At 36.8% G+C, this 27366-nt stretch overlaps 1 protein-coding gene across 4 annotated transcripts in view; it reads right to left on the bottom strand.

Annotated features, from left to right (window-relative positions):
- THADA (THADA armadillo repeat containing) overlaps nt 1-27366 on the bottom strand; it is a 319657-nt gene that overhangs the window by 256912 nt on the left and 35379 nt on the right. For 3 of the 4 annotated variants that reach the window (XM_082357946.1, XM_082357949.1, XM_082357948.1), the window contains 6 exons: nt 18922-19073; nt 15907-16117; nt 13097-13232; nt 12000-12136; nt 8585-8743; nt 7023-7180 (listed from right to left, as the gene is read on the bottom strand). In XM_082357946.1, coding sequence (XP_082214072.1) covers nt 7023-7180; nt 8585-8743; nt 12000-12136; nt 13097-13232; nt 15907-16117; nt 18922-19073 — 953 coding nt within the window. The remainder of the gene's footprint in view (nt 1-7022; nt 7181-8584; nt 8744-11999; nt 12137-13096; nt 13233-15906; nt 16118-18921; nt 19074-27366) is intronic. The other variant, XM_082357947.1, reaches the window with a different exon arrangement.

The following is a 27366-nucleotide window of genomic DNA, read 5'->3' as shown; positions in this document are numbered from 1 at the left end:
TGGTTGGGTTGATTCTACATTTATACCATAAGATTTGGTAGCTGATAAGCTTTAGAGAATCCAGATTTTGTATAAAACTCAGGACCAAAGCTACAACTGGCTCTCACTTGATCCAGGTCTCTCCAGCAGGTCACAGAATGGTGAAAAAGCAAGCTAACCCAAGATAGCTCACATAGGCTTATCTAGAAACAACTTCTACCTCAGCACAGTGACTGGTATTCTGCACACATTAGAGATGATAAACAGTAGAAAGAGTAGTTAAACATGTAACCATGGGCAACTGCCTCAGTCTCATCTATAAACTGGGAATAATAATAGCACTTGCCTCATAGATTGTGTATTAAAATGAGTTAATAAATCTAAAAGCTCAGCACAGGCCCTTAACTTATAAACCAGTTCAGTTCAATGTGACCTCTGTCTGGATTTCCAAATAGAAGAAAGCTAAAGACATACTCTAAACTCAAAATATATATGATGATACAAAGACGGGTGATACATTTAGAGAAATAAGAATCAGATATGAGATCAAGAAAGAACCAGAAAAGCAGGATATAACAGAAGTTTTAAAATTCTAACAATTTAATATCCCCAAAGAGTGCCATGTCATGGTCTTCAGCTAAAGTTTTCAGGTGAAGATCTGATGCTATCCCTAATTTTTAATATTTTTTTACAAGCTACATACTACTAGTCGTCAAAAGTCAAGAGTCAGGGTGAGCCTTATCATTTTACCTTCAATACGTAATTTCAGAGTATATTTTGAACAGAATTATCAAGCACAAAATCTGAATTTAACCCCCAAGACATACCTGAAGCTCAAGAACCCTACAAAACAGGACTAGAAGAAACATCAGTTAACTAACTTGTTATGACCATCATTTCTATTATTAGAGAAACAAAAGAAGATTTCTAAAAAGGTGTTTTAAGGCACAAAAAATAAAAACAGGAAGTCATAGAGATGGGGTCTCTCTAACATCCTTAATCTTTTTTTAATGTTACAGATATTAAAACATACTTCAGGAAAACAGAAATGTTATTGGTAAAGTGCTTCTCTGTGGACTTACAATCTAGTTCTTAAACAAAGATCAGATTTTCATTGCTTCCTTTACCTTAACTCCCTTCAAAGGGGCTTAAACCAAAAAGCATATAATAATATCAAAGACCTCAGAGGTGAATGAGACCAGTGGATGGTCTCTCTTCTGAAGGGTAGACCTCAACCCTAGGTAATCCTGGCCTCAGAAAACAGAATGAGATTCTAAAGACACAAGTGAGAGGTAGACCATTTTTTCTCATGTCATTTTGCACTTAATTTCCCAACAAACCCACCTAGGTAACACCCAGGCTTAATATGAATTTTTCCCTTTGAAGAGAGTATATTTCTATTAATCAGACAGTAAGTACTTTTTTAGCACCCTATCAAATGCTTAGCAGCTTAGTGCTGGGTAGACAAAGAACAAAACAAGATGTTTGTCCTCTGAAAGCTTTCAGAGAAAACCAATATGCTGGATGGTACCCATCAGAAGCTTAACAGCACTAAGAAATGACAGCTCTTTTTGCATTGAAATGAATAACTAGAAAAAGCTTCATGGCCAGACCTTAAACAGGATATACATGAGTGAACCAATACAGAAAAGGATAATTAACATGAGAAGAAGCTGGCATACTAGAATAAGTGAACAAACATTTATTAAGTATCTGCTACCTGTCAGACACTTCACCGGGTCTTTCTACATGAATAAACACAGACTACACAGGAGAGTGATAGCAGACCTGGCTGAATGGCCTCAAGGTTTCGTGCTAGAAAATAGTGGAAGAAGACAGGGTTGCAAGGTAGGGATGTACCCTATCACAGTGGGTGGGAGGAGTCAACAGGGCAATGTGGTCCATGAGCAGCTGGACAGGGAAAAGGGGCCATGCTGACACTCTCCCCTTGGATGATCAGACTACAGGGAACATATTTAACCCTGTAGAAACTTATGACAATAGTAGAATCAGAAAAAGAATTTCAAAATTTTATTTAAAAAATGAAAAACTCCTCTGAAAATTCAACTCGATTGCCTTTCAATCTATCTATTAGATACTAAGCTCCTATTTAAAGTTCATAAAAACTTTTCTTTTAACATGGATGATGTCTTTACAAAATATTTTCTTAATAAATAATATATATCTCAGAATTTCTGAAAGGCAATTAAATATGAAAAAAAAAGGGCACTGATTTCTATTCTTAAAATGAAATTCTAATCACTATCTTTTTAAGTTTAGTGTATCCTGGTTCTAACTTTCCATAAAACCTACTTCTATAGGCAAATTAACATGCTTTATGGATTTACAGGGTATAAATTTCCACAGGGGAGGACAGCTACGTGCCATGTCTCTAGGCACCTATAATTCACCAACAGACTAAACAGGGGAGCTAAATGCTCACCGAGAGCATAAAACCCACAAAGGGCAAATGTAAATACATTTTTTGTTTGTCCTTTATCTAGATCGTAGAGAGAAATACAGGAGAAAAGTCAAAGCTAATTCCCCTCATTATAAGTTAGTAAGTCCAAAAAGATTCAAGTATACAGGTGGGACATTTCTACAAAGAGCATGTGCAGTGGTTAAGATCTGGGATCCTGGAGCCAAGAGGGCTGAGTTCAGGAACCCTACTCAGCCTCCTTCTCAATACAAGCTAATTACATAAGTAACAGAGTTCTCTCATCTGTGAAATGGGGATAAAACTAGAACCTACTTCACAGGATTATTCTGAGAAATAAATGAGATTATGCAAATAAGCATTTAGCAGAGTACCTGGCAGAGAGTAGCAATCAATATTGCTAAATGTCAATTTTTGTTTTCATTTTGTTTCATCAAGTAGTGAGACTTAATCCCTAAACCTTAATTTAAATTTTACTTTAAGACACAGCCACAACCTTAGGAATGTCAACAGGAGTTTCTAATTCCACTTTGGTTAAATGCAATAGTTTATAAAAGTTTACACTACAGTAAGATAATTAACATTTTAAACTGGACATTCTATACTACAGTGATTTCTTACTAACACTTGGGATTTCATGAAAGCCCGAACACTGTCCTCCTACATAATAACAAAGATGATGGTTTCTTGGTACTCAGACATCTTCCCACCAGAACGTTTATTCTTTGTTTTCTGGCAAATCCTTAACCATGTGCCATTTTAACATTTGCCCTTTAGTCTGACTTTTTGAAATGAATTTGTCTTGTATCCCCTATTACATTTCTAAGCCCTTTGAGGTCAGAGAACCACATATTCTATTTCTTAATATTCCCACAATGCCCTTGTAGTAAGGCAGTCAATAAATAGTTGACTAAATGATGTAATTACATGCTCAACTTCACTTCACAGCTTAAAAATGGTAACCTGCAACAGCCTAAACACAGTAACCTGCATTCAGCACAGTTCAATGAATACTTACTCATAATTTCTAAAAAATAAACTTTGTTAAAAGAAAATACAAAAGGTAATTTCTTTAAGACTGACAAATGCTTATAAACATACATCCCACTTACAGTTCACTGACAGAAATCTAAAACAGTAACAAAAGGTACTGAGGGAACATATAAACCCAGTTAGCCATGTACATCATGAAAATTACAATAGAATCTAAAGTAGGAGTTTTTAAAATTGCTTATTTCTAATAGTTGGTAATTATTTTTAATCATGTGATTTCTGTGGCAATAATTCCTAGGAAGCGGAAAGCAGATACATTAAAAAAAAAAAAAAAACTACCCAAAAGTTTCTTTTTAGGAATATTAGGGGAAATATATAAACATATGAACTGATAGTCCAGGTAGAGGAAGTTCAAAAAAATCAGTAGGTACTGGGTATCTGATATCCCATGGAAAGAGGACCAACAATGTATCAAGCAAAAGCTCTGCATCAGCAAAGCATCCAGCTTGAAACCCAGACACACACGAGTCAGGAAGTTTGTGAGATAAGGTTGCATGCACTGCTCACTCTTTAAGGGTCTCGACTTACATCCCTCAAAGCTGGTTTTATCTCTGCCTCTCGGACAGGGACATTATGAAAGAACCTTTCATAATGTGATTACAGCGCAGGAGAAGGGTCAGACATGCCTCTGAATGAACCCATTTTCTTCTTGATGAAGTTGCAGAGGACACACTCCTTCACAAGCAATCATCTAAGGGAATGGATCATTTGCTATAAAGTTCAGTAGCAAGTTGCCTTACTGTCCTGTTGCTTGCAAAAATCTGGTTGGCTATGGGAAGCTGGGAAAATTAAATTTAAAGAAAAATTAACTGAGCCATTCAGAACAAAGGCAGCACTGTGTCATGGCGGAATACAGGCTGGGAAGCAGAAGAATCAGGTTCCTGTCCCAGAGCTGCCACAAACCAGCTTTGTGATCTTGGGCAAACCAGGTAACATCCAAGGGCTTCAGACTCCCCTTGTGCAAGAGAGCTGGATAATATCATCTCTGTGATCCTTCCAGCTTGAACAGTATGTGAATACAGCACTGAATACTCAGAATTATAAGCGAGCACCAGCTCCTCTCCTCGTATAGCAGCAAAAATCCCCAAATTGGAGTCTCACTACCTGCTGGCCTAGTATAAACTATAGTCATGTATGGGGGATTGAAGTTGTCACCCCTTTAACAAAGGGCTGTAAAATCAGGATGGGCTTAAAGGAGCTGAGTTCCATGAGAAATCCTCTCCGTCGTCTAAATGTGAGACCTCAAATATAAAATGGCAGTAGAATCCTATTCCTTTTTCAGTAGTGAAGGGTGAGTGGAGAGCAAGAGAAGCAACAGGCTGAACACCAGTATTTCAGGTTCTGTAGAACAGCTTCCTTCATCCACTGAGAGAAAAGGAGATCACGGTTTTTATGATTCTTGGGAGTAAGAAATCCAAGTTCCCAATTCTCCCCAACAATGCGGAGCGTTCTGCCCGCAAGTCACTTCACTGCCTCTGCAGGTCTCTTGTGGTCACATTCACCTACACTGTTGACGCTTACATTTGTAGCTTTGCCACTAGGTGCACAGAAGAACTAGTGATGCCAGGGCGGCTATGCCCTTGGAAGGAAGGTAGACCCTAGGCGTGGCCCCAGCACTCCAATGCAGACTGCATTCTTCTCTGTCATTTATATTTTTAACTCTTAAAAGTACTAAGTACAAAGGAGTATGTTTAAAGGAATTTCACGGAACAAAATTATATGTTTAAAAGCAGGAATCCTCTAGTAATATAAGTAACACTAATTTCTTGATAACTTTAGATTTCATTGACTAAATGCCCCCATTTTAAAATGTAAAAAAATTTAAAAAATTTTTTAGGAGCATTTTAATTTTTTTAGTAAAATTTAGCATGATCAAGACTAAAGTTTTCCACAGAGGGCAGGGTGTCAATGTCAGAACAGTGCTATCACATACATTCTTGTTCACTCACTCAGTCATTAATTTCTTCTCAAACATATATATGTGGGGTCACCACATGAATGGCGACATGGAGAAATGACTGGACCCGATTAGAATGGAAACGGATATTTTACAGAAAAACAGGATTCTATTTCTTATTCAAGAAAACAGTCATCAGAAGAGCTCTTTGGTTTATAAGAGCCTCTCTTTGTTATTGTTGTTGTTTTACAAACATCTCTTCTATTTTATATTAGTTCCCAATTTTTAAAAATTAATTCCCAATTTTAACCTGGATATCCCACATAACTTCATAAGATTCGGGTGCTCTGTAAAAGGTGTCAGGGTGAAATGATTTTCACAGGACGCTTTCAGGTCTTTCTCAGTTATAGTAAAAGTAAAATATGTTTCCCTTAATTCTGTTTTTAAACACTGGCCAACAAACCCAAAACACTAGATGTTTTAACTTGTCCTTGAAAAGTTGAGAAGTCAAGGGGCTCTAGCCCATATTTACTTCTTAGTGAGATGGTGAACATCAGTGAAGTAATCATTAATCATAGCTGGATTCCTCAGCAAAGATGTTGGCATTGGCACTCCAGCCAGTCACCAGTAAGGACTGCAAGTAACTCTAGGACACTAACGCCTGTTTGATTTGGAAGAGAATAAGGAACATAATGAAGCCGGCAGTGTTCTGTTCCCCTTTGCCGTTCTCTGTCTCAGAGCCTTGCAACATCACAAGCCCAGCTGTTAACCAGATGCAAACAACATCAGCCACAGAGAGTGTGAGGATAAAAATATTAGCGTTATTTCCATGGAACTGGTCACATGGTTATTACAGAAATAATCAGCATTAGCATACTACAATATTTGTTTTGTTCTTAAATGTCATAACACCCTATGGGAGAAATTATCTTTATTTGAAAAAGGTTAAAAATGAAAGTACATGTTATGTATCTTTGCTGGAAAATGGTGGGAAACGGATTTGTTGAAACCATATGGAAAGGAAGAGGGAATCAATTAAAAACAGAAATCTAATAAATCTAAAATATTTCCAAATGAAATGCTTGTGGTAAGCTAATTTCTTATAAACACTGCACTCAAGTCACTTGAACAGTCCCAGATGGAACTAACTTTGTGGTCTTAAAATAAAAGTCAGCCAAAAAAACCAAAGTAACTATAACTTTATCATCAATGTAGAGGGAAACATGAGATCCATGATCAACTAATATATAAAGAAAAAAAAATATATATATATATATTTTTTCTTTGCAATATTTAAGAGGTTTGCGGAGTTTTACTAAATAGACAATTTCATTTACATTTGAATTTTAAGTTTGTGTGTGTTAAATGGAGAAATAAAAATTCAAATGTTAATATTGAAGTTAAAAGTGAGGTAAAAGCTATCATTATTTATATAACTTAGAAAAATAAAAACATTTCTAAAAATGCCAAAGTTTGGAAATGGATTGCAAGATCCAATTCCTATACTTTAATGAACTTTCTTCAGTTGACATCTGTAAGATTTTATTCAAGAAAAATGTTTAAAAAATTTTTTTAAGTTATTTAACTTTTAAATAAAAGTTTGTGATTTATGCTTTGACCAGAAATTATACCAGGTGGAATAAACATCTACCCTACCTGTTCCACTGTCAATAATCCATCAGGAGATTCTGGCACAGACCGCATGGGTAGAAGCTGGCACAGTGAGCCTAAGAGTAAAGCGACTTCCTTCATGCTTCTCCAACAACATACCAGCACCATCTGAGCAGTTACATCACATGTTTTTCCTTCTTTACCTTAAAAAAAAACAACAAAAACTACTGCAACACTAGACACTTGATTACTCACATCCCAGGTTTCCTAGAACAAGCTTATTCATAATTTCCCCAAGAATAATCTGCTTGAACAAACCAATTTGTCATATGCTATATTTATTCAGGAGAAAATAACTAACATTTGTTTGGCATGTGCTATGGGTAGGAATCACAGTATTTTATTTAATATACTATATTCAAAATAAATTTAAAAATAAAACACAATATTATTCTAAAACCAAAGTCTAACCTTTGGAAGTTAATGAAACAAACTCTTCCTGCCTCTCAGTCATCCATAAAATATGACTATAATAAATATATTTTATTATTTGTTTTGGTGAGGGTGGCTGCTATGTCAGTAAAAGAATAGGATACGACTTTCCTTTCAAAGGAAAATACAAATTCTCTTTCAAAATATATTTAAATTTCATGGTCAATTAGCTATAAGAATCCTTACTCTCTTCTTCTAGCTTTAGGAATATTTTAGTACTGACATTAAAAAAAAAAAATCCAAAACAAACTATTAAATTTAAAATGTAAGTTAACAAAATAACCTTTTTAACGCAATCCCATTTGTCTTTTAAAAGGCCACTAAACTCAAAGGATAAATGTACATACACTGAACTACATAAAATGGGTCTGAAATGATGTGCACTAAAGAGGGATGAAATAGGATTGAGGAAGGAATAAGGAAATGAAAGAAAACAAAACTAATTTGTTTTTAATTCATATTTATCTCTGTATTATTTGAAACTATTACAAGCATACATTTGTTATTTTCTGTAATAAAAAAAAAAAATCATAAAGAGAAATTTTTACAAGACAATATCCCCATCTAGTGGAGAATGTAGAATATGTTATAAATCAATAAGATATTACTGCTTCTGATGACTTTTTACAGCATTATAGAAAATTATAAAAGAACTAATGAGAAAACAAACAGTAAGAATTTGAATTCTGGAGGCCTGGTACCACAGAGCAGCTCACATTTCTCTGAGTCATAAATTTGTTTCCTTTAAAAGGCTGTTTGACTGACTATGAGGACTCTCACAACATCGAACCATAGTGCTGGGAGAAGCAGACTGCTCCCCAAACCCAAGTTCACTGTGCTTCACTGTTCCTACATCACCTGGCTGTCAAGACAGGTGTCAGCACTCAAAGGCTTTTTGCTGAAGCACCTCATACACTGCACTGGTGAACACCATTTTCTGGTAAAGTCTTATAAACTCATTCCCCAAAATAAATCATTTATAAGCTCAAAAAAGACTTTATTTTCTAGAAGTGTACTACACACATTCGCAGCCTCTGATTTACTATAGAAAAAGAGCATTTGGCACATTTTATTTGTCGCTTAAAAACTGACTATAATACTGATTTTATATATACCTTTGATTTCTGCAGCAGTATCAATATTCGGTACACTGGCACTCAAGTCCTCCAAATCAAAGCTATCACATTCTTTCAAAATTTTAGCTCGACTGAAATAATCATTAGTATCTCGGGGCTGAATCTCATTCAGAATCGTCTGCAAGCGGCTTGCTGACTCTGAGGGAGAGAGATGAGATTATGTAAAACCCCAGTTCCACATCACATGAAGACTTCCCTTGGGGGTATTTGCCCTCAAAAATTTTGTAATTTTCAGTACTTGATAATTAGCACTATAAGAAGGGACTCACAGGATGGATAATGTGAAAATTATTTATATAAGGTCTTCATGACACTTGAGTGTACTTTCAAAATATGGTGAATATTTTAAATAGGGTGAAGATTGGACAAAAAAGCACAACAGAAACTGTCCATAGACAAAGGCTGCCATCTCCCTTACATTGCTTTTCTCAGTGTTGTCTAAGAATTTCAAATACAGTGCTCAAACAGATGAAGGAAGAGCAATAAACTTCAATGAATTTTGTTTTAAGAGGTAAGAATCCCCACCACCAACAAAAATAATCTTTTATGGCCCAGGAATATCATGAAAACTCCATATTTGGCTTTGAAATGCATAAGTAATATACTGCTTTCTAAGTTAGATTTCCAGTCCTAGTATTACATTAAACTTCATTTTTATTTCTTAGTAAGCACTCACTGTATTAGGAAATGTAAACTTCACGAATGCAAGACTTTGTTTACTGCTCAACTGCTAGTGCCTAGAACAGAAACTGGCTCATGGCAGAGGTTCAGTAACATGGGCTGAAGGAATTTATGGATGACTAGGTAATAAAGAGCTAGGCAGGCTCAGATTTTGAAAGAAAATAACAACAGGTAATCATCTGAAACCAATTAACAAATCAAAGAATGGGTTATTTACTGTATACCTATTATACACACGTATATTTTAGGTATTATGGGAAATACAAAGACCCAAACTGCTATCATAATGGTTCAGCCAACATCTTATGTTCAACTTGTGGCTTCCATGAAATTTTGCCAAAAACAAATTTTGACCGCCATGAGAAAGTAACACTGGCCCAAAAAGAAACCATAGAAAGACTAAGAAAAAAGAGAGGGGTGACCAGAATAAAACTTTAAGAACCATTTTTGTGGCTTTCAGGGGAGACTTTTTTCAAAGAATTCAGAATGCATGGCAGATAACATGGGAAAGACATAAGAAAAATGGAGACAACCAGAGGAAAGAAGAAAAGGCAAAATTACGGAAAAGTTAGTGGACCATAGACAGTTTTTGAGACTGACAGATATTTTAAAACTTTAATGACAAACAAAATTTTAGCATACTCTGAAGGCCCTACCCACAACTGGTGACAAACATTCAAGATTTCTCATCCAAAATATACTGGTATTGCCTGATCCAAATATTAGCTATCAGACTGGATGTTCTCTATTCCTATGCACTGTTTAAGTAGGAAAACTAAACCAACAAATTTTAGTATTTAGACTATCAGCCAAAATTAATCTATAACTGTATGTTAGTATCAGGAACCACCACCAACCTTCCAACTCATTTTTAGTAAAGAACAAAACATAACATTTTCTATGCAACCACACAACTCTAGATTAGTTTAATTATCGGCCCGAAGTATTGTATTGTATGATGCAGTGTGTGTTTATGATTTACTCAGTGTGTTTTTAATATAAGCCTCTCATTTGCACTCCAAAATGCATTCACCAACTTTATTTCAACACCAAAATATAAATTTACTTCATGATTTTCTAGGTGTTCAAAGGAACGTTCATGTTAGTATATACCTTTAACGGCCAATCCCTCTGGCCTGTTGTAGTACAGATCCAGTAATCCCCTCACACTGTCCCTCTCCATCCCACCTGGGATCCCCAGCCATCAACATCGTCTGCAGCTGACACCCAACCATCAACATCGTCAGGGCTCCTCCTTCTGATGTATCGCCAGGAGGTCAAGAGTAGCCTAACACTACGTCATAATGCCTACGTCATTCACCTCACCTCACCTCATCACACAGGCATTTTATCATCTCACATCAACACAAGAAGAAGGGTGAGCACAATATAGTAATCTTTTGAGAGAAACAGAGAGAGACCACATTCACGTAACTTTTATTACAGTATACTGTTATAAATGTTCTATGTTATTATTGGTTATCATTGTTAATCTCTTACTGTGCCTAATCTATAAATGAAATTTTAACATAAGTACGTATGTATAGGAAAAAACATAGTATGTATATAGGGTTTGGTGCTATCTGCACTGTCAGGCGTCCACTGGGGGTCCTGGATCATACAGCCCTCAGATTAAGAGGGAACTGCTGTATGCACATACCACCAAGGGCATCCCAGGCACTGAATTTAGTTCCTATACTTTCAGGAATTGTTCATTCATTCTAACAACTATTGATAGTGTGCCTCCTTCTGCCAGGCACTGTGCTAAGCACAAGGGAGGAAAACAGACAAGATTCCTGTTAAACTGCAACAACTCCATGAAGGAGAAATCTATGGGAAGGGGAGAATGCTAAGAGACAAGACTGGCAAGGTAGCAGGAGCAAAACTATTACAGGACCTGGTCACTAACGTATTTTAAATAAAAAGGAAGAGGGGGTGGGCAGAGCACAGGGTTAAGTAAAGATTATGTGTAACATGATAGATTATATGACTAGAAAAGCTTACTTTGGACGTGGTAAAAAGGAAATGGAAGGAGATAAGAGTAGATGTGGGGAAACAAGAGAGGATAAAAGCCTACAGTAAGGTAAGAAGATGCAGATAAAAGAAAAAGATTTGAAAGCTATTTAAGGGGCACTACTGAAAAAACGTGGAGACAGGCTAGATATAAGGAGCAAAGGGGAGATGTCAAGCAGCCCTAGGCTCCTGACTTGCATGAACAGGTCTCTGGTAGGGCCATTTGCAAAGATACAAGGGTTGGGAAGGAAAAGACAGATGAAAGTTCATGAGTTCAATTTTGGGCATTTTGACTATCTCCTCCAATTTTTTTTTTTAATTAAATGGTCTTTGTATGTCCAATGGTCTTTGCCTATTCAGATTTCTAACAAGTTGCCTTCTCTGACTGAACCCCATCAATTGCTAATTTATACTGCCTGCTCCCCCAGTTCCTGCCAGAATACAACCCTGGTAGGTTGTATTCCAAAATGACATATTATAAAACCCAATTTACCCCAGACGAGGAAGTACCTTGCTGATCACCTGGCTATTTATTTATTTATTTTGGTTATTTTTTCATAGTTAAAAATATTACTAAAAAGGCAGAAATATCACTAGTCATAATAATAATTTCTTTCCCCCCTATTTAGCCTCTATATCTCTCTGAAGAAATGATTAGGGGAAAAAAACATAGTCATTCTAGCTTTCTTCGTTTACTGACCTGTATCAGTGTCCATGGGGATGAGGCCTTCTGGGGAGGAGCTCTGAATAACTGGAGACACCACGGCGGAAAGCCTGTAGGACGTCACAAGGAGCTTCTCCACCACGGGTCTCCACTCACTCACCAACTGCAGGCTGCTGCAACAAAGACATTAGGGTAATTTATACTAAGCAAAAATCACATTTTCAAGATGAAATTAATAGACAAAAGGGGTCAAAAGAATTTGGGTTTAAAAACCATGCAATCTATGAAATATTTAAGACATAAAAATACACGTATACATGTACTTTTTTTAAAAAATAAATTTATTTATTTATTTATTTTTGGCTGTGTTGGGTATTCGTTGCTGTGTGCGGGCTTTCTCTAGTTGCGGTGAGCGGGGGCTACTCTTCATTGCAGTGCGCGGGCTTCTCATTGCAGTGGCTTCTCTTGTTGCAGAGCACGGGCTCTAGGCACACGGGCTTCAGTAGTTGTGGCTCATGGGCTTCAGTAGTTGTGGCTCGCGGGCTCTAGAGCACAGGCTCAGTAGTTGTGGCGCACAAGCTTAGTTGCTCTGCAGCATGTGGGATCTTCCCGGACCAGGGCTCGAACCCGTGTCCCCTGCATTGGCAGGCGGACTCTTAACCAGTGCACCAGCAGGGAAGCCCTATATGTACATTTTTTTTTTTTTTTTTTTTTTATAAATTTATTTATTTATTTATTTTTGGCTGTGTTGGGTCTTCGTTTCTGTGCGAGGGCTTTCTCTAGTTGCGGCAAGTGGGGGCCACCCTTCATCGCGATGCGCGGGCCTTTCACTGTCGCGGCCTCTCTTGTTGCGGAGCACAAGCTCCAGACGTGCAGGCTCAGTAATTGTGGCTTACGGGCCTAGTCGCTCCACGGCATGTGGGATCCTCCCAGACCAGGGCTCGAACCCGTGTCCCCTGCATTGGCAGGCAGACTCTCAACCACTGCGCCACCAGGGAAGCCCTATATGTACATTTTTAAATCTAATTTTTAATTACCTTTAAGGCAATATGTTCCTTTCCCAGGACACATTCCAATAAGAGTTTAAAGCTCAGAAGTGAGTACTGAGGAAAGAGCGGGGGGGATATACTTACTTTAGAGCTAGCTTCCGCAAAGCTCCTGTTATACAGTGGACCCGCCCGTACATTGGAAACGATGCTGCTGCCTGAAGCAGAGAATTTTCAGCCCGAGATACTTCTTCCTCAAGATTTTCCAACAAGCATTTGATAACTAGAAAAAGCAAAAACAACAAAAAAAACAAAACCCACCAAAATAACGCCAGTTTAAAAACACATTTACAAATTTGTGCACAGCAAAACAGTTCCCACGAAAGCACCCAACTCAGCTGAACTTTATACTAGAGGTTTTTGAATGAAAAAAAGAGATCTTTCAAGGTTATCCAGCTTGTTCTCCATTTCCAGTTAAGGTAGTACTGTGTCTTTACCCTGACTTCCTGGATCCATTTACAGCATTCATGCTGGATCATTTCTCCTAGACATCCTCTATCTGGGTTATCAGACCCCAGGCCCATGTGCCATATGCTATTTGGACAGATTTTAAAAAACAATGGCTTTATTGATATATTACTCATATACCATACAATTTATACACTTAAAGTGTACAAGTCAATGGTTTTTAGGATATTCACAGCTATGTGCAACCACCACCACAGTCAATTTTAGAACATTCTCATCCTCCCCCCCTCAAAAAAGCCTCACCCATTATCAGTCACTCCCCTCCCTGCACCTCTCACTGTCCCCAGTCCTAGGCAACCACTTAAGCATTTTCTGCCTATTCTGGACATACCATATAAATGGAATCATATAATAAGTGGCTTCTTTCAGAGTTCATCCATGTTGTAGCATGTATTAATATTTCATTACTTTTAACAACTCAGTAACAGTCCATTGTATGGATATACCACATTTTATTTATCCATTTATCAGATGATGGACATGTGAGTTGTTTCCACTTTTTGGCTATTATGAATCATGCTGCTATGAACATTCATGTACAAGTTTTTGTCTGGACATAGTTTTCATTTTTCTTAAGTATATGCCCATTATGGACTGAATGTTTGTGTGTCCCTGCCTGTCCCCCCGCAAATTCATGCTAAAATCCTCACCCTCAATGCAAGGAAATTTAGAGGTGGAATCTTTAGGAAGTAATCAAGTTTAGCTGAGGTCATGAGGGTGGGACCCACATGATGGGATTAGTGTCTTTATAAGAAGAGGAAGACAGACCAGAGCTTGCTCTCTCCTGCATGTGAGCACAGACTGAGAAGGCTGCTGTTACAAACTAGGAAAAGGGTTCTCACCAGGAACAAAATCTGTTGGTACCTTAATCTTAACCTTCCCAGCCTCCAGAACTGTGAGAAATAAATGCCTGTTGTTTAAGCCACCCACTTTATGATATCTTGTTATAGCAGCCTGAGCTGATTAAGACAATGCCCAAGAGAGGAACTGTGGAGTCATATGGTAATTATATGTTTAACCTTTCAAGAAACTACCAGATTGTTTTCCAAAGGGGCCAGACCATTTTACATTCCCATCAACAGTGTATAGGAGGGACTTCCCTAGTGGTCCAGTGGGTAAGAATCTGCACTCCCAATGCAGGGGGCCCGGGTTCGATCCCTAGTCGGGGAACTAGATCCCACATGCATGCAGCGTATGGCATGCAACTAAGAGTTCACATGCCGCAACTAAGAAGCCTGCATGCTGCAACTAAGACCTGGCGCAGCGGAAGGGAGAGAGGGAGAAAGCGAGGGAGGGAGGGAGGGAAGAAGGAAGGAAGGAAAACATAGGGCAGTAATAACATGGCAGGAGGAGGGAGCTAGGATAAAGAAGAGGCTTCAAAGTTACGGATGCTGTTGTATCAATACTTCTTAAGCTGAGTGTTATTACCTAGCTTGGGGACAAAACTTGTGAAAGCTTTATATTATTACTGTTTAAATCCTATATATATATATATTTAAATATTCTTTGTATGTTTGAAATATTTCAAAAAGTTTAAAAATGTCTTAAATTTGAAAGCCTTTACATGAAGTATGAACTCCCCAGTTCACCCCAATTACAGACCTCTTCTTATCATCTTATCGGGGTCTCCTCTGGAATCCAGCCCTGAAGCAATTAGAGTTCGGCACGTGTCATGTTCCATGGCACTGTCATCTCTCTATCCCCAGCTCTATGGCCACATTTCCATCAGAACTATCCATGGCCTCCTAATTTTCTCCCATTATTAGTTCTCTTTTTCACGGCTTTCTACTGTCTTGGAGAGAATAATCGTCAACTCTCCTTCAACATCTGACCTCTGTTTTGTTTAATAAACATCTCTATCCTTATTTCTAGTACAATTCCAAAATGAAGATTTACTAGGGTAAAATTAAGTACATGAACCCCCAAAAAATATTTGTTTAAAATCATTAGATCTAAACCAACTCAGACCCTAGGTTTTGGAACTGGTTATATGGGAAGAGTAAAAGGCAAGGGTATGACAGCCAGTTAAAACATAAACCCCAACAGACAAAGGAACTCTGCTCTATATAGAATTAACAAAGATGATTTGGCTATAGTCATAGTAAAATTTCTGTAGAAAAAAAGTACATTTTTGGTAGAGGAAGAGGTCTTATTTAAATAAAAGCTCTATTAATGTACATTTGCATATGTACTTATTTAATGTGAATCCTCTGTTTAGAAGCAATATAGTTGAGTAAACTATTTATTTGCAAAGGAGAAATTCATGATATACTTATATGACGGTAAACTACAAAGCTGGTAAACTCTTGAATAAAAAAAAACACAAAGTAAGTGTTTAACCATCAGATAGCCTAACCATATGAATAGTGAAGAAAGTAAGATACTGGTTTTGATAAATAAGAGCAAAAGGTCATTTACTCAATACGAACCTATTAATGTGTTACTTTCCACCAGAGCAGCAGACTTATCTCCATCGCCACATGCAACCCGCTGAGTTTTTAAGTAAGACAGAGATGATGGCAGAGCGTTCTGCCAGATTAAGAAGTTCAGTAGGTAGGAAGCTGTTACACAGTCATATGGTTTGGTGCTTGTGCTGAGCTCCAGTGCTGCCTGGAATAAGCCTTGCAGTTTCTCTGAATCCTAGGATAAAGCAGAGACTCAGTCATTATCACTGAAACATTTCTTTAATTCGAAGGAATAACACATATTTAAAGACAGAGCTTGCCACACAACTGCAACTCGATACGAACATTAATTCTCTGAATACAGGTTGGAGTTTTTTTTTAGGCTGCGCCATGTGGCATGCGGGATCTTAGTTCCCCTGCATTGGGAGTGCAGAGTCTTAACCACTGGACCGCCAGGGAAGTCCCGATAAAGCTTTTTTTATAAAGTACCTCTTTCTTCAGCAAAAGCATACTTTTTCCTGTAGAAATTCTGCTATGACTATAACCAGATCATCTTCGTTATTTCTATATAGCCCAGAGTTCTTCTGTATGTCAAGGTTTGTTTTACTGGGAGTCATGCTCCTGCCTTTCTCCCCACCCCCTTCCCATACAGCTAGTTCAATGGAGAAAAATACACATACATATGAAAATACAAATTCACCAGGCTGTTCCTGGCAAAGCTCCATGTATATGTGTGAAAAATAAAGTGATAAGATCAACCTCAGAAATTCTGCATTAGAGCTCCCACACCTATATCTCATCTAAACATGCACTCACACAGCCTGTCCTCAAGAAGACAAAACAAAGGGCAGTTCACTGTAATATGCATGGAAAGGCACGGGGCTGAGGACAAGAGACATGGATCCTAGTCCCAACTCCACGGTTGACAAGTTGCATGTTCACCACGCTGGAACCTAGGGTTTCATTGCTCAACAATATTGATTCTACTAGGATTATCTCATAATTGTCTAATATAAGGGAAAAAATCATTATCTAGGTATACCAATATTTAATAATGTCTTCTAATATCAAATAATAGACTCAAATATCAGCCTATTTCTATTTAAATTCTTTGCCGTTTGCTGTTTAATTTTCTATGACCTAAAAAACTGAAAGACAGTGGCTAAAACTCAAATCTAAATAAATATTAGGAAGAATCAATTAAGCATCTCAACCATTTTTTGTAACTGACAGTTAAGTCCCTAAACTAACTAACCAATTAGTAAGAAACAAAATAAATAGCCTTTGGAATCTAAAAGAGCATCTTTGTTCTATCATCTCAGGTCAATCAAAATATAAAGACCTTGGATATGTAGCTCCACAAGAAAGAAGGGCAAGAGACTAGGTGAGTAGTAAAGTCATATATTAGAAAGATATACCATCAAAATATAAATATACAGATCCTTAGAGAGATTAGGCTAGCATTCAAAAAATGTTTTCAAGTTAGCTATATTAAAAAGCTAATTACATATTACATAGGGTATACCCAAAGAAAGACTTTGAAAATATAATACATAACAAATATTTTAAAATCTTGAATTTAAAATCTTGAATCTGGGACCATTTACTAACATACAAGCCAGACCAGATATATAACTACCAGAATCCTATAGCAAGCCTTATGTGCTACTAAGTTTCCTGAATTCTATAAGTTGTGTCTATATACCAAGCATGTGTTTATCAAATTAGATACACAGAGCCCCCCTGAGGGGCCTTCATAGTTCATGTAAGGACCAGGTCTTTCATATAGGTGCTATAATATATACCTTTCCCCACTCCAGATACTCTCAAAATACTAGCCAGGAATGAGGCATAGTTATACATATGATACGAAGCTACAGTGTGATGAATGGTAAGAGGCAAGGGTTGGTGGAAGGGGAGATAGAGAAAGAGAAAGCATCTTCTTTAAAAACGCTTATAAAGTACAAAAGTTAGCAGCCTAAGCACCAAAGAAGTTTCTGCTCATCAGGGCACCTGAAAGACCACCAGGACAGGTGAACACTAGGGAGCAACTCTCAATGTGAACCCAAGTCAGAAGAGATGTCTGAGATTTTGCAATGCCGTCCAGAAGCAGTGGAAACAGACACCTTAGGCTCTCTGACATGTGCTCCTACAGAATCCCACTGCATCTACAAGCTGCCATACCTAAACAGAGCCTAACAGCTAGAGCCCAGACCATGGCTCAGCTACCACCCCTAAAGGCTCCCGTGGCCTGTATACAGCTCCAACAGGGAGCCATAGCAAAGCTCTAGAGCCAGTGACCCGACAGCTGCTGGTGACCTCACTGCCCTAGAATAAGCCTCAAGGGTAGAGCCAAGTACCTGGGCTATGGGGTCTCCTGAAGACCCATCCCCAAGCTTTGCCTTCACCCCTGAGCCCATCTTTGATTCTCACCCCACGGTGGGAAGTGCAAGGCATCAGGAAGAGCATGGGGGCTGGGGATGGGGTAGAACACCCAGGGAGAGAAATGCTGTTAACCTCAAGTACTCTGAGTTTCAGTCTCAGTTTAGCTATTGCTTGTTGGAAGATCAGAAACATGTTCTCTACCTCATTTACACTAAGCTTCCCAGTCTACTATGCAGGGAGATTATCTCAAAAAAAATCAAGTTACTGTAAGTGATGTGTTTTGATCGAATATTAACATGTCCAAGGGAACTGGGGAGACCACAGTTAACTGAAATCTACCAATAATCTTGTAAACAATAAAACCTACTGCCTCCTACACCTCCCTTTATATCAAAACAATTTTTTTTAAAAAGCAAAGCTCACTGATTTGGATTTTGTTTCTCTTACAGTATTTCCTCCTTCCCCACTACCCATCCCTACCTTCTCCATTCCACTACGTGCAACAGGAGAGGTATTAATGATAACTGAAACAGAAGATGTAAGAAGGCAGATGCAAAGAGCCTGGACAATCCACAGATTGCTTTAACTGCTGCTAAGATAGAAAGTTTTCATGCATACGCCACATTTACACTTACAGAAGAAAAGCCCAAATACCTGAAATTGTACAAATGTTTTTGGTAACTTCATTAGAAGATCAAATGCTAAAATTTTCACTTCTTCAAAAGTGCCAGTTAAACATTCCATTAGCGTTTGGAAACGACCAACATCAATATCATGACTCAGCTGATATACTGTTTGGACTCTACCTAAAAATTAAAAAAAAAAATTTTTTTTAAGTGAACAGCAGGAAAAGGAAATCAACATTTTGAAGTTATTTGGCCAAATTTATAGAAAGTTAGTATAAGAACTCACACCTTATATTTTACCCACAATAGCATAAAAAATATTTCTAATAATTTATTTACTAAAATGATAAAATAATAAGTATTACAATTCTACAAATAGGAAATAAATATTTTTCAATAACCATTTTTAAAAACTGAAGAACAGTTCATTTATAATGCTGTGTTAGTTTCAGGTGTACAACAAAGTGATTCAGATATATATATTTACACACACACACACACACACTCCTTTTCAGATTCTTTTCCATTATAGGTTATTACAAGATACTGAATATAGTTCCCTGTGTTATACAGTGGGTCCCTGTTGTTTATCTATTTGATACGTAGTAGTATGTATACATTAATCCCAAACTACTAACTTACGTCCCCCCTGCACCCCACTAGCCCCTTTGCTAACCATAAGTTTGTCTGTGAGTCTCTTTCTGTTTTGTAAATAAGTTCATTTGTATCATTTTTTTAAGATTCCACATATAATTGACATCATATTTGTCTTTCTCTGACTTCACTTAATATGATAATATCTAGGTTCATCCATGTTGCTGCAAATGGCATTATTTCTTTCTTTTTTATGGCTGAGTAGTATTCCATTGTGTGTGTGTGTGTGTGTGTGTGTGTGTGTGTGTGTGTGTCTACGTGCACACACACCACATCTTCTTTATTCATTCATTTGTTAATGGGCATTTAGGTTGTTTCCATGTCTTGTTATTGTAAACAGTACTGCTGTGAACACTGAGGTACATGTATCTTTTTGAATTAGAGTTTTTGTCATTTCCCGATATATGCCCAGGAGTGGGATTGCAGCATCATATGGTAGGTCTATTTTTAGTTTTTAAAGGAATCTCCATACTGTTCTCCATAGTGGCTGCACCAATTTATATTCCCACCAACAGTATAGGAGGGTACCTTTTTCTCCACACTCTCTCCAGAATTCATTATCTGTAGACTTTTTAATGATGGACATTCTGACTGGTGTCAGGTGATACCTCATTGTAGTATATATATATATTTTTTGTCACACCACACAGCTTGCGCTTGCAGGATCTCAGTTCCCTGAGCAGGGATCGAACCCAGGCCCCCTGCAGTGGAAGCACAGAGTCTTAACCACTGGACCGCCAGGGAATTCCCGCTCATTGTAGTTTTGATTTGCATTTCTCTAATAATTAGCGACACTGAGAATCTTTTCATGTGTCAGTTGGCCATCTGTATGTCTTCTTTGAAGAAATGTCTATTTAGGTCTTCTGCCCATTTTTTGATTGAGTTGTTTGTTTTGTTGATATTAAGCTATATGAGCTGTTTGTATATTTTGGAAATTAATCCCTTGTCAGTAGCATCGTCTGCAAATATTTTCTCCCAGTCTATAGGTTGTCTTTTCATTTTGTTTGTGGTTTCCTTTGTTGTGCAAAAGCTTTTAAGTTTAATTAGGTCCCATTTGTTTATTTGTTTTTATTTCCATTACTCTAGGAGATGGACCCATAAAATATCGCTGCAATTTATGTCAAAGAGTGTTCTGCCAATGTTTTCCTCTAAGAGTTTTATAGTATCCAGTCTTATATTTAGGTCTTTAATCCATTTTGAGTTTATTTTTGTATATGGTGTTAGAGAATGTTCTAATTTCATTCTTTTACATGTAGCTGTCCAGTTTTCCCAGCACCACTTATTGAAGAGAATGTCTTTTCTCCATTGTATATTCTTGCCTCCTTTGTTGCAGATTAACTGACCAGAAGTGCATGGGTTTATTTCTGGGCTTTTTATCCTGTTCCATTGATCTATATTTCTGTTTTTGTGCCAGTACCATACTTTTTTGATGACTGTAGCTTTGTAGTATAGTCTGAAGTCAGGAAAAGTGATTCCTCCAGCTCTGTTCTTCTTTCTCAAGATTGTTTTGGCTATTTGGGGGTCTTTCGTGTTTTCATACAAACTTAAAAATTTTTTATTCTAGTACTGTGAAAAATGCCATTGGTAATTTGATAGGGATTGCACTGAATCTGTAGATTGCCTTGGGTAGCATGGTCATTTCAACATTATTGATTCTTCCAATCCAAGAACATGGTGCACCTTTCCATCAGTTTGTGTCATCTTCAATTTCTTTTATCAGTGTCTTACAGTTTTGGGGGGTATAGGTCTTTTGCCTACTTAGGTAGGTTTATTCCTAGGTATTTTATTCTTTTTGATGCAATGATAAATGGGATTGTTTCCTTAATTTCTCTTTCTGATATTTCGTTGTTTGTGTATAGCAAATACAACAGATTTCTGTATATTAATTTTGTATCCTGTGACTTTACCAAATTCATTGATGAGCTCTAGTAGTTTTCAGGTAGCATCTTTAGGAATTTCTATGTATAGCAACATGTCATCTGCAAACAGTAACAGTCTTACTTCTTTTCCAATTTGGATTCCTTTTATTTCTTTTTCTTTTTCTGACTGCTGTGGCTAGGACTTCCAAAACTATGTTGAATAAAAGTGGCGAGAGTGGGCACCCTTGTCTTGTTCCTGATCTTAGAGGAAATGCTTTTTGCATTTCACCATTGAGTATGATGTTAGCTGTGGGTCCGTCATATATGGCCTTTATTATGTTGAAGTATGTTCTCTCTATGCCTACTTTCTGAAGAGTTTTTATCATAAAAGTTTTACCATAAAAACAAAAGGGGGGAAAATAAGACCTACAAAAACAAATCCAAAACAATTAACAAAATGGCAATAAGAACGTAACATATCAATAATTACCTTAAATGTAAATGGACTAAATGCTCCAACCAAAAGACATAGACTGGCTGAATGGATACAAAAACAGGACCCATATATATGCTGCCTATGAGAAATTCATACAGATCTAGAGACACATACAGATTGAAAGTGAGGGGATAGGAAAAGGTATTCCACACGAATGGAAATCAAAAGAAAGCCAAAGTAGCATTACCAGCATCAGACAAAATAAACTTTAAAATAAAGACTGTCACAAGAGACAAAGAAGGACACTACATAATGATCAAAGGATCAATCCAAGAAGGAGATATAACAACTGTAAATATATATGCACCCAATATTGGAGCACCTCAATATATAAGGCAAATGTTAACAGACATAAAAGGAGAAATTGACAGTAACACAATAATAGTGGGGGACTTTAACACCTCACTTACATCAATGGACAGATTATCCAGACAGAAAATCAATAAGGAAACACAGGACTTAAATGACACATTAGATCAGATGGACTTAATTGGTATTTAAAGAGCATTCCATCTGAAAGAAGCAGAGTCCACATTCTTTTCAAGAGCACATGGAACATTCTCCAGGATAAATTACGTGCTAGGCCACAAAGCAAGCCTTGGTAAATTTAAGAAAACTGAAATCATATCAAGCATCTTTTCTGACCACAACGTTATAAGGCTAGAAATCAACTACAAGAAAAAAACTGCAAAATTCTAACACACAGAGGCTAAACAATATGCTACTGAACAACCAATGGATCACTGAAGAAATCAAAGAGGAAATCAAAAAATACCTAGAGACAAACGAAAGGAAATAAATAGTTTTTAAAAATTTGTTTACAACTATTTCATTCTCTTTCAAAAAGTTATATATTATACACAAGACACCTAAGTAATTTTTCAAATAAACAAGTACAAACAAATAAATTCAGGAATACATCTTTTTAAAAAACCTTCATAAACTTTCTTGTCCTAGAATCCAAAGTCCTACCATGTCTTAGGTGAACTGACATAGAATAATCAATACAATGACATATCCTTTAAATAATTTAAAAATCTGCCTGTTTGATTTGAATCTTATTCAAATATGTAGTTTTCCCTAGGCACCCATTCAACTACATGTATTACTTGCACTTAGGTTTGGCTGACTGAAAGAATCAGAGTGGAGGATGGAAGAAGCAGTGATGTAAACAAAACAGAATGTTAGGTCTCCCTCAAATAAATATCTGAGTAGGTGGATTACTCTGTGACTTTCCTATTATAACACAGATAATCATAATTGATGGATAAGTTAAGGTATCTGCATTGCCCACAGTCTATTATAAGAATATTATCCCCAGTTGTTTTTTTTTAATAAAGATTGATTGTTACTTACAAAAAAAAAAAAGGTTAAAATTACTATCAATATGTAACAATCATTCCAGTGTTTAATATACAAATGTGTGAACAGGTTGATTTTTTTAAAGTAACATTTAAATTATCAACCATTGAAATAAGCGATTATATTTATTGAAAAAAAAAAAAAAAGACATATCCTAATACCATTCCTGGGCATCAACAGTAAAGAAGGAATCTTTTTGCCATTCAGGCAAAAAGTTCAATTCATCTACAACGTGGAAAAAATCAGGCTGGCTTCACTCTTTGCCACAGCAGTGTGTAGTGCTAGAAGATAGTGGAGCAATGCTTACCAAATCCTTAGGGAGAAAAGGGGTGATGAAAATCTACATATCAAAATCCCATTTCAGTATCAAGTATAACAGCAATATAAACATGTTTGAATGTGCAAGAAATGAAGAGCTACATTTTCCCAAAAACTCTTCTCAAAAAAAGATGAATTTCAACCAACAAAGAAATTAACAGAAAAACTATCACTAAAGAATGATGATAGGGCTTCCCTGGTGGCGCAGTGGTTGAGAATCTGCCTGCTAATGCAGGGGACACGGGCTCGAGCCCTGGTCTGGGAAGATCCCACATGCCCGGAGCAACTAGGCCCGTGAGCCACAACTACTGAGCCTGCGCGTCTGGAGCCTGTGCTCCGCAACAAGAGAGGCCACGATAGTGAGAGGCCTGCGCACCGCGATGAAGAGTGGCCCCCGCTTGCCACAACTAGAGAAAGCCCTCGCACAGAAACGAAGACCCAACATAGCAATCAATCAATCAATCAATCAATCAATAAATCTTAAAAAAAAAAAAGAATGATGACAGTCACCAAATCTATTTAATTCTTAAGGCTAAGACTAAACCTATGGGAATAATGGATTTCATAGCAGGATGTGAAGAACCTTTAACATTTAACGAATTAACCCCTCGTAATACCTGAAAACATTTCTATGCTTAATTAGAGGAATGTTGCTCAATATAAATCAGCATGTGAGTTCATTTAATCTTAACTCGCAAGTTAGTCCAACCCTGTGAAATTCATAGGGCAAGCAAATGAAGTTTTCGTCACTTCAATCACACCTCTGCTCAAATCTGCCTCTTCTTTTCCCATTCCAACACCTTTCATTTCTTTATCTTGCCTAATTCCTCTGGCTAAAACTTCTGGTACAACGGTGAATAGCAGCAGTGAAAGTGAGCATCTGTGTCTTGTTCCTGATCATAGGGAAGGGGCTTTCGGTCTTTCACCATTGAATACAGTGTTGTCTATGGGCTTTTCATGAATGTCCTTTATCATACTGAGGAAGTTCTCTTCTATTCCTAGTTTGCTAAGTGTTTATTTGTCTGAAAGGGTGTGGATTTTGTCAATACTTTTTCTCCATTGAGATTATCATGTTTTTTTTGTTGTTGTTGTTCTAATGTGGTGTATTACATTTACTATCTTTTCTTATGCTGAAACACCCTTGTGTTCCTGGGATAACTTCCATTTACTTAGTCATGGTATATAATTCTTTTAATATGCTGTTGGATTTGGTTTTCTAGCATTTTCTTGAGAACTTTTGCACCTATATTCATAAAAGATACAGCTGTAGTTTTCTTTTCTTGTGGTATCAGAGTGATGATGCTGGCTTCATAGAATGAGTTAGGAAATGTTCCTTTCTCTCCAATTTTTTTGAAGTTTGAGAAGGAATGGCATTAATTCTTCTTTAAATGTTTGGCAGAATATACCAATGAAGCCACTCCCCTTGGACTTTTCTTTGCTGAGAGCTTTTCTTTTGAGAGGCTTTTGACTCCATCTCTTTATTTGTCATAGGTCTGTTCAAATTTTCTACTTCTTGAGTCAGCAATTTGTGTATTACTAGGAATTTGTCCATTTCATGTAGGTTACCTAATTTATTATAAATACAATATAACTGTTCACAGTACTGTCTTATAATCTTTTTTATTTCCTGTAAGGTCAGTAGAAATGTCTCTACTTTTATTTCTGATTTTAGTGATTTACATCTTTTTTTTATTCTTAGTATAGCTAAAACTGTCAATTTTGTTGATCTTAAAAAAAAAAACTTCTGTTTTTGCTGATTCTCTGTGTCCTTTTTCTATTCTCTATTTCATTTATCTCCATTCTAATCTTTATTACTTCCTTCTTTCTGTAGCTGTGGGGTAAGTGTGCTCTTCTTTTTCTAATTCCATGAGGTGTAAAGTTAGGTTATTGATTTGAGATCTTTTTTCTTACTTAATGTAGGCATTTACAGTTCTATAAATCTCTCTATTAGCACTGCTTTTGCTTCATCCTATAAGTTTTGATAAGTTGTGTTTTTGTTTTCTTTCCTCTCAAAGTATTTTCTAATTTCCCCTTTGACCCATTGGTTATTTAAGAGCTCTGCTCAAATTAGAAGCCTTCTCTGACACCATTGTATGAAAGAGCTATTACTCCCAACCTCCCAGGCACTCTATACTTCCCTGCACTTTTCTTCTTGAAATACTTTTTCATACTACTTATCTTCATCTGAAATTCTACATATCACTTGTTGACTTACTGTCTAGCTTCACTAAAGTCTAAGCTCTAAAATGGGAAGCACTCTGTTTTGTACACTGTATATCCTTGGCACTACATAAATTATTTGTTGAACAAACCCTTTTAATCTAATTGTGGAATCCAATTTTTCACCATGAATACTGTGACATTTTATTCCAAATGAGAAAGATGCACGTGGCTTATTCTTCTTGAACTAGGACATACTTGAGGAAAGGCAAAAGCCATTTTAACTAATCCCAAATCACAGTCTTTCTATAGAATAATATAAAAACCTACATTAGTATTCTTGAGATAAAGATGAAGAATGAGTTTACATTTCCTATCCTGTATTTTTCAGTCATGCTTCTTTAGCCTCCTTTACAGTTAATGGGTACAGTATGGTTTGCTCTATTTACATTACTTCCCAGTTGTTTAATTAACATCATTACTGTGCCATCAGTCACTGCCCAATTATACATGGCTCATTCATTAGGAAGATGACACAGGTTTTTCACTTTTAAAGTATATTTAAATATATTAAACTATTCTCTCAATTGAAAAATTACCAGTATAATTCAGCCTATATATTTCCCTCACACCTAGGTATAACTATAAATATAGGAATGCACAGAAAACTTTTTGTTAAATGGATAATCAATCACTCTCAGGTAAAACCTTACTTTCTAAATTCAGTTGTAGTACCACTGAAATTCCCTAAACTGATGGGTACTCCTGTATTCATTTTCTGTGGATGCTGTAACAAATTACCATGACCTTGGTGGCTTAAAACCACAGAAATCTATTTTCTCACAGTTCTGGAAGCCAGAAGTCTGAAATCAAGGTGTCTGTAGGGCCATGCTCTCTCTCGAGTCTCTAAGGGAGAATTCATTCCTCGTCTCTTTCAGCTTCTGGTGGCTGCCAGCATTCCCTGGCTTATAGCCACAGCATGCCAATCTCTACCACCACTGTCACAATGACTCCTCCTTTTCTTTTTGTCACATTTCCCTCTGCCTCCCTCTTACAATGCCACTTGCAATGGCATTAAGGCCCATCCAGATAATCCAAGATTATCTCATTTTAAGATCTTTAACTTAATCATATCTACAAAAACCCCTAAATAAGTAAGGTTTAAATAAGTAAGGTTCACATTCACGAGTTCTAAGAATTTGGTATGGGTTTCTTTTGGAGATCATTTTTTGTCCTACTATACTTACGTTAATCAGGTGATCCAATTTATCAAGAATAATGGGACAAACTAACATCATGCATCTCCTGTTATCATGCCCTGAGAAAGAAACTACATCACCTATGCAGTATTCTTGCCAAAAATGCATAACCTGAATCAAGTCATAAGAAAACAATCAGACAAACCCAAACTGAGATACATTCTTCCAAAATGTTAATGTCACGAAATAAGAAAATTTCCAAATTGAAAGAGGCTCAAGACGCATAACAATTAAATGCAATGTGTGATCTTAGACTGGTTCCTGGATTGTGGGGAAAAAATTTTTTTCTATAAAAAGCCACTTATTAGGACAACTGGTACAATTTGAATATGGATTGCATATTAGATAAAAGCAATATATCAATA

Source organism: Balaenoptera borealis (genome assembly GCF_965194805.1).
Source record: "Balaenoptera borealis genome assembly, chromosome: 15".
NCBI lineage: Eukaryota > Metazoa > Chordata > Mammalia > Artiodactyla > Balaenopteridae > Balaenoptera > Balaenoptera borealis.
The sequence above is the reverse complement of the archived record's forward strand: the minus strand, read 5'-3'. Positions and strand labels throughout refer to the sequence as shown.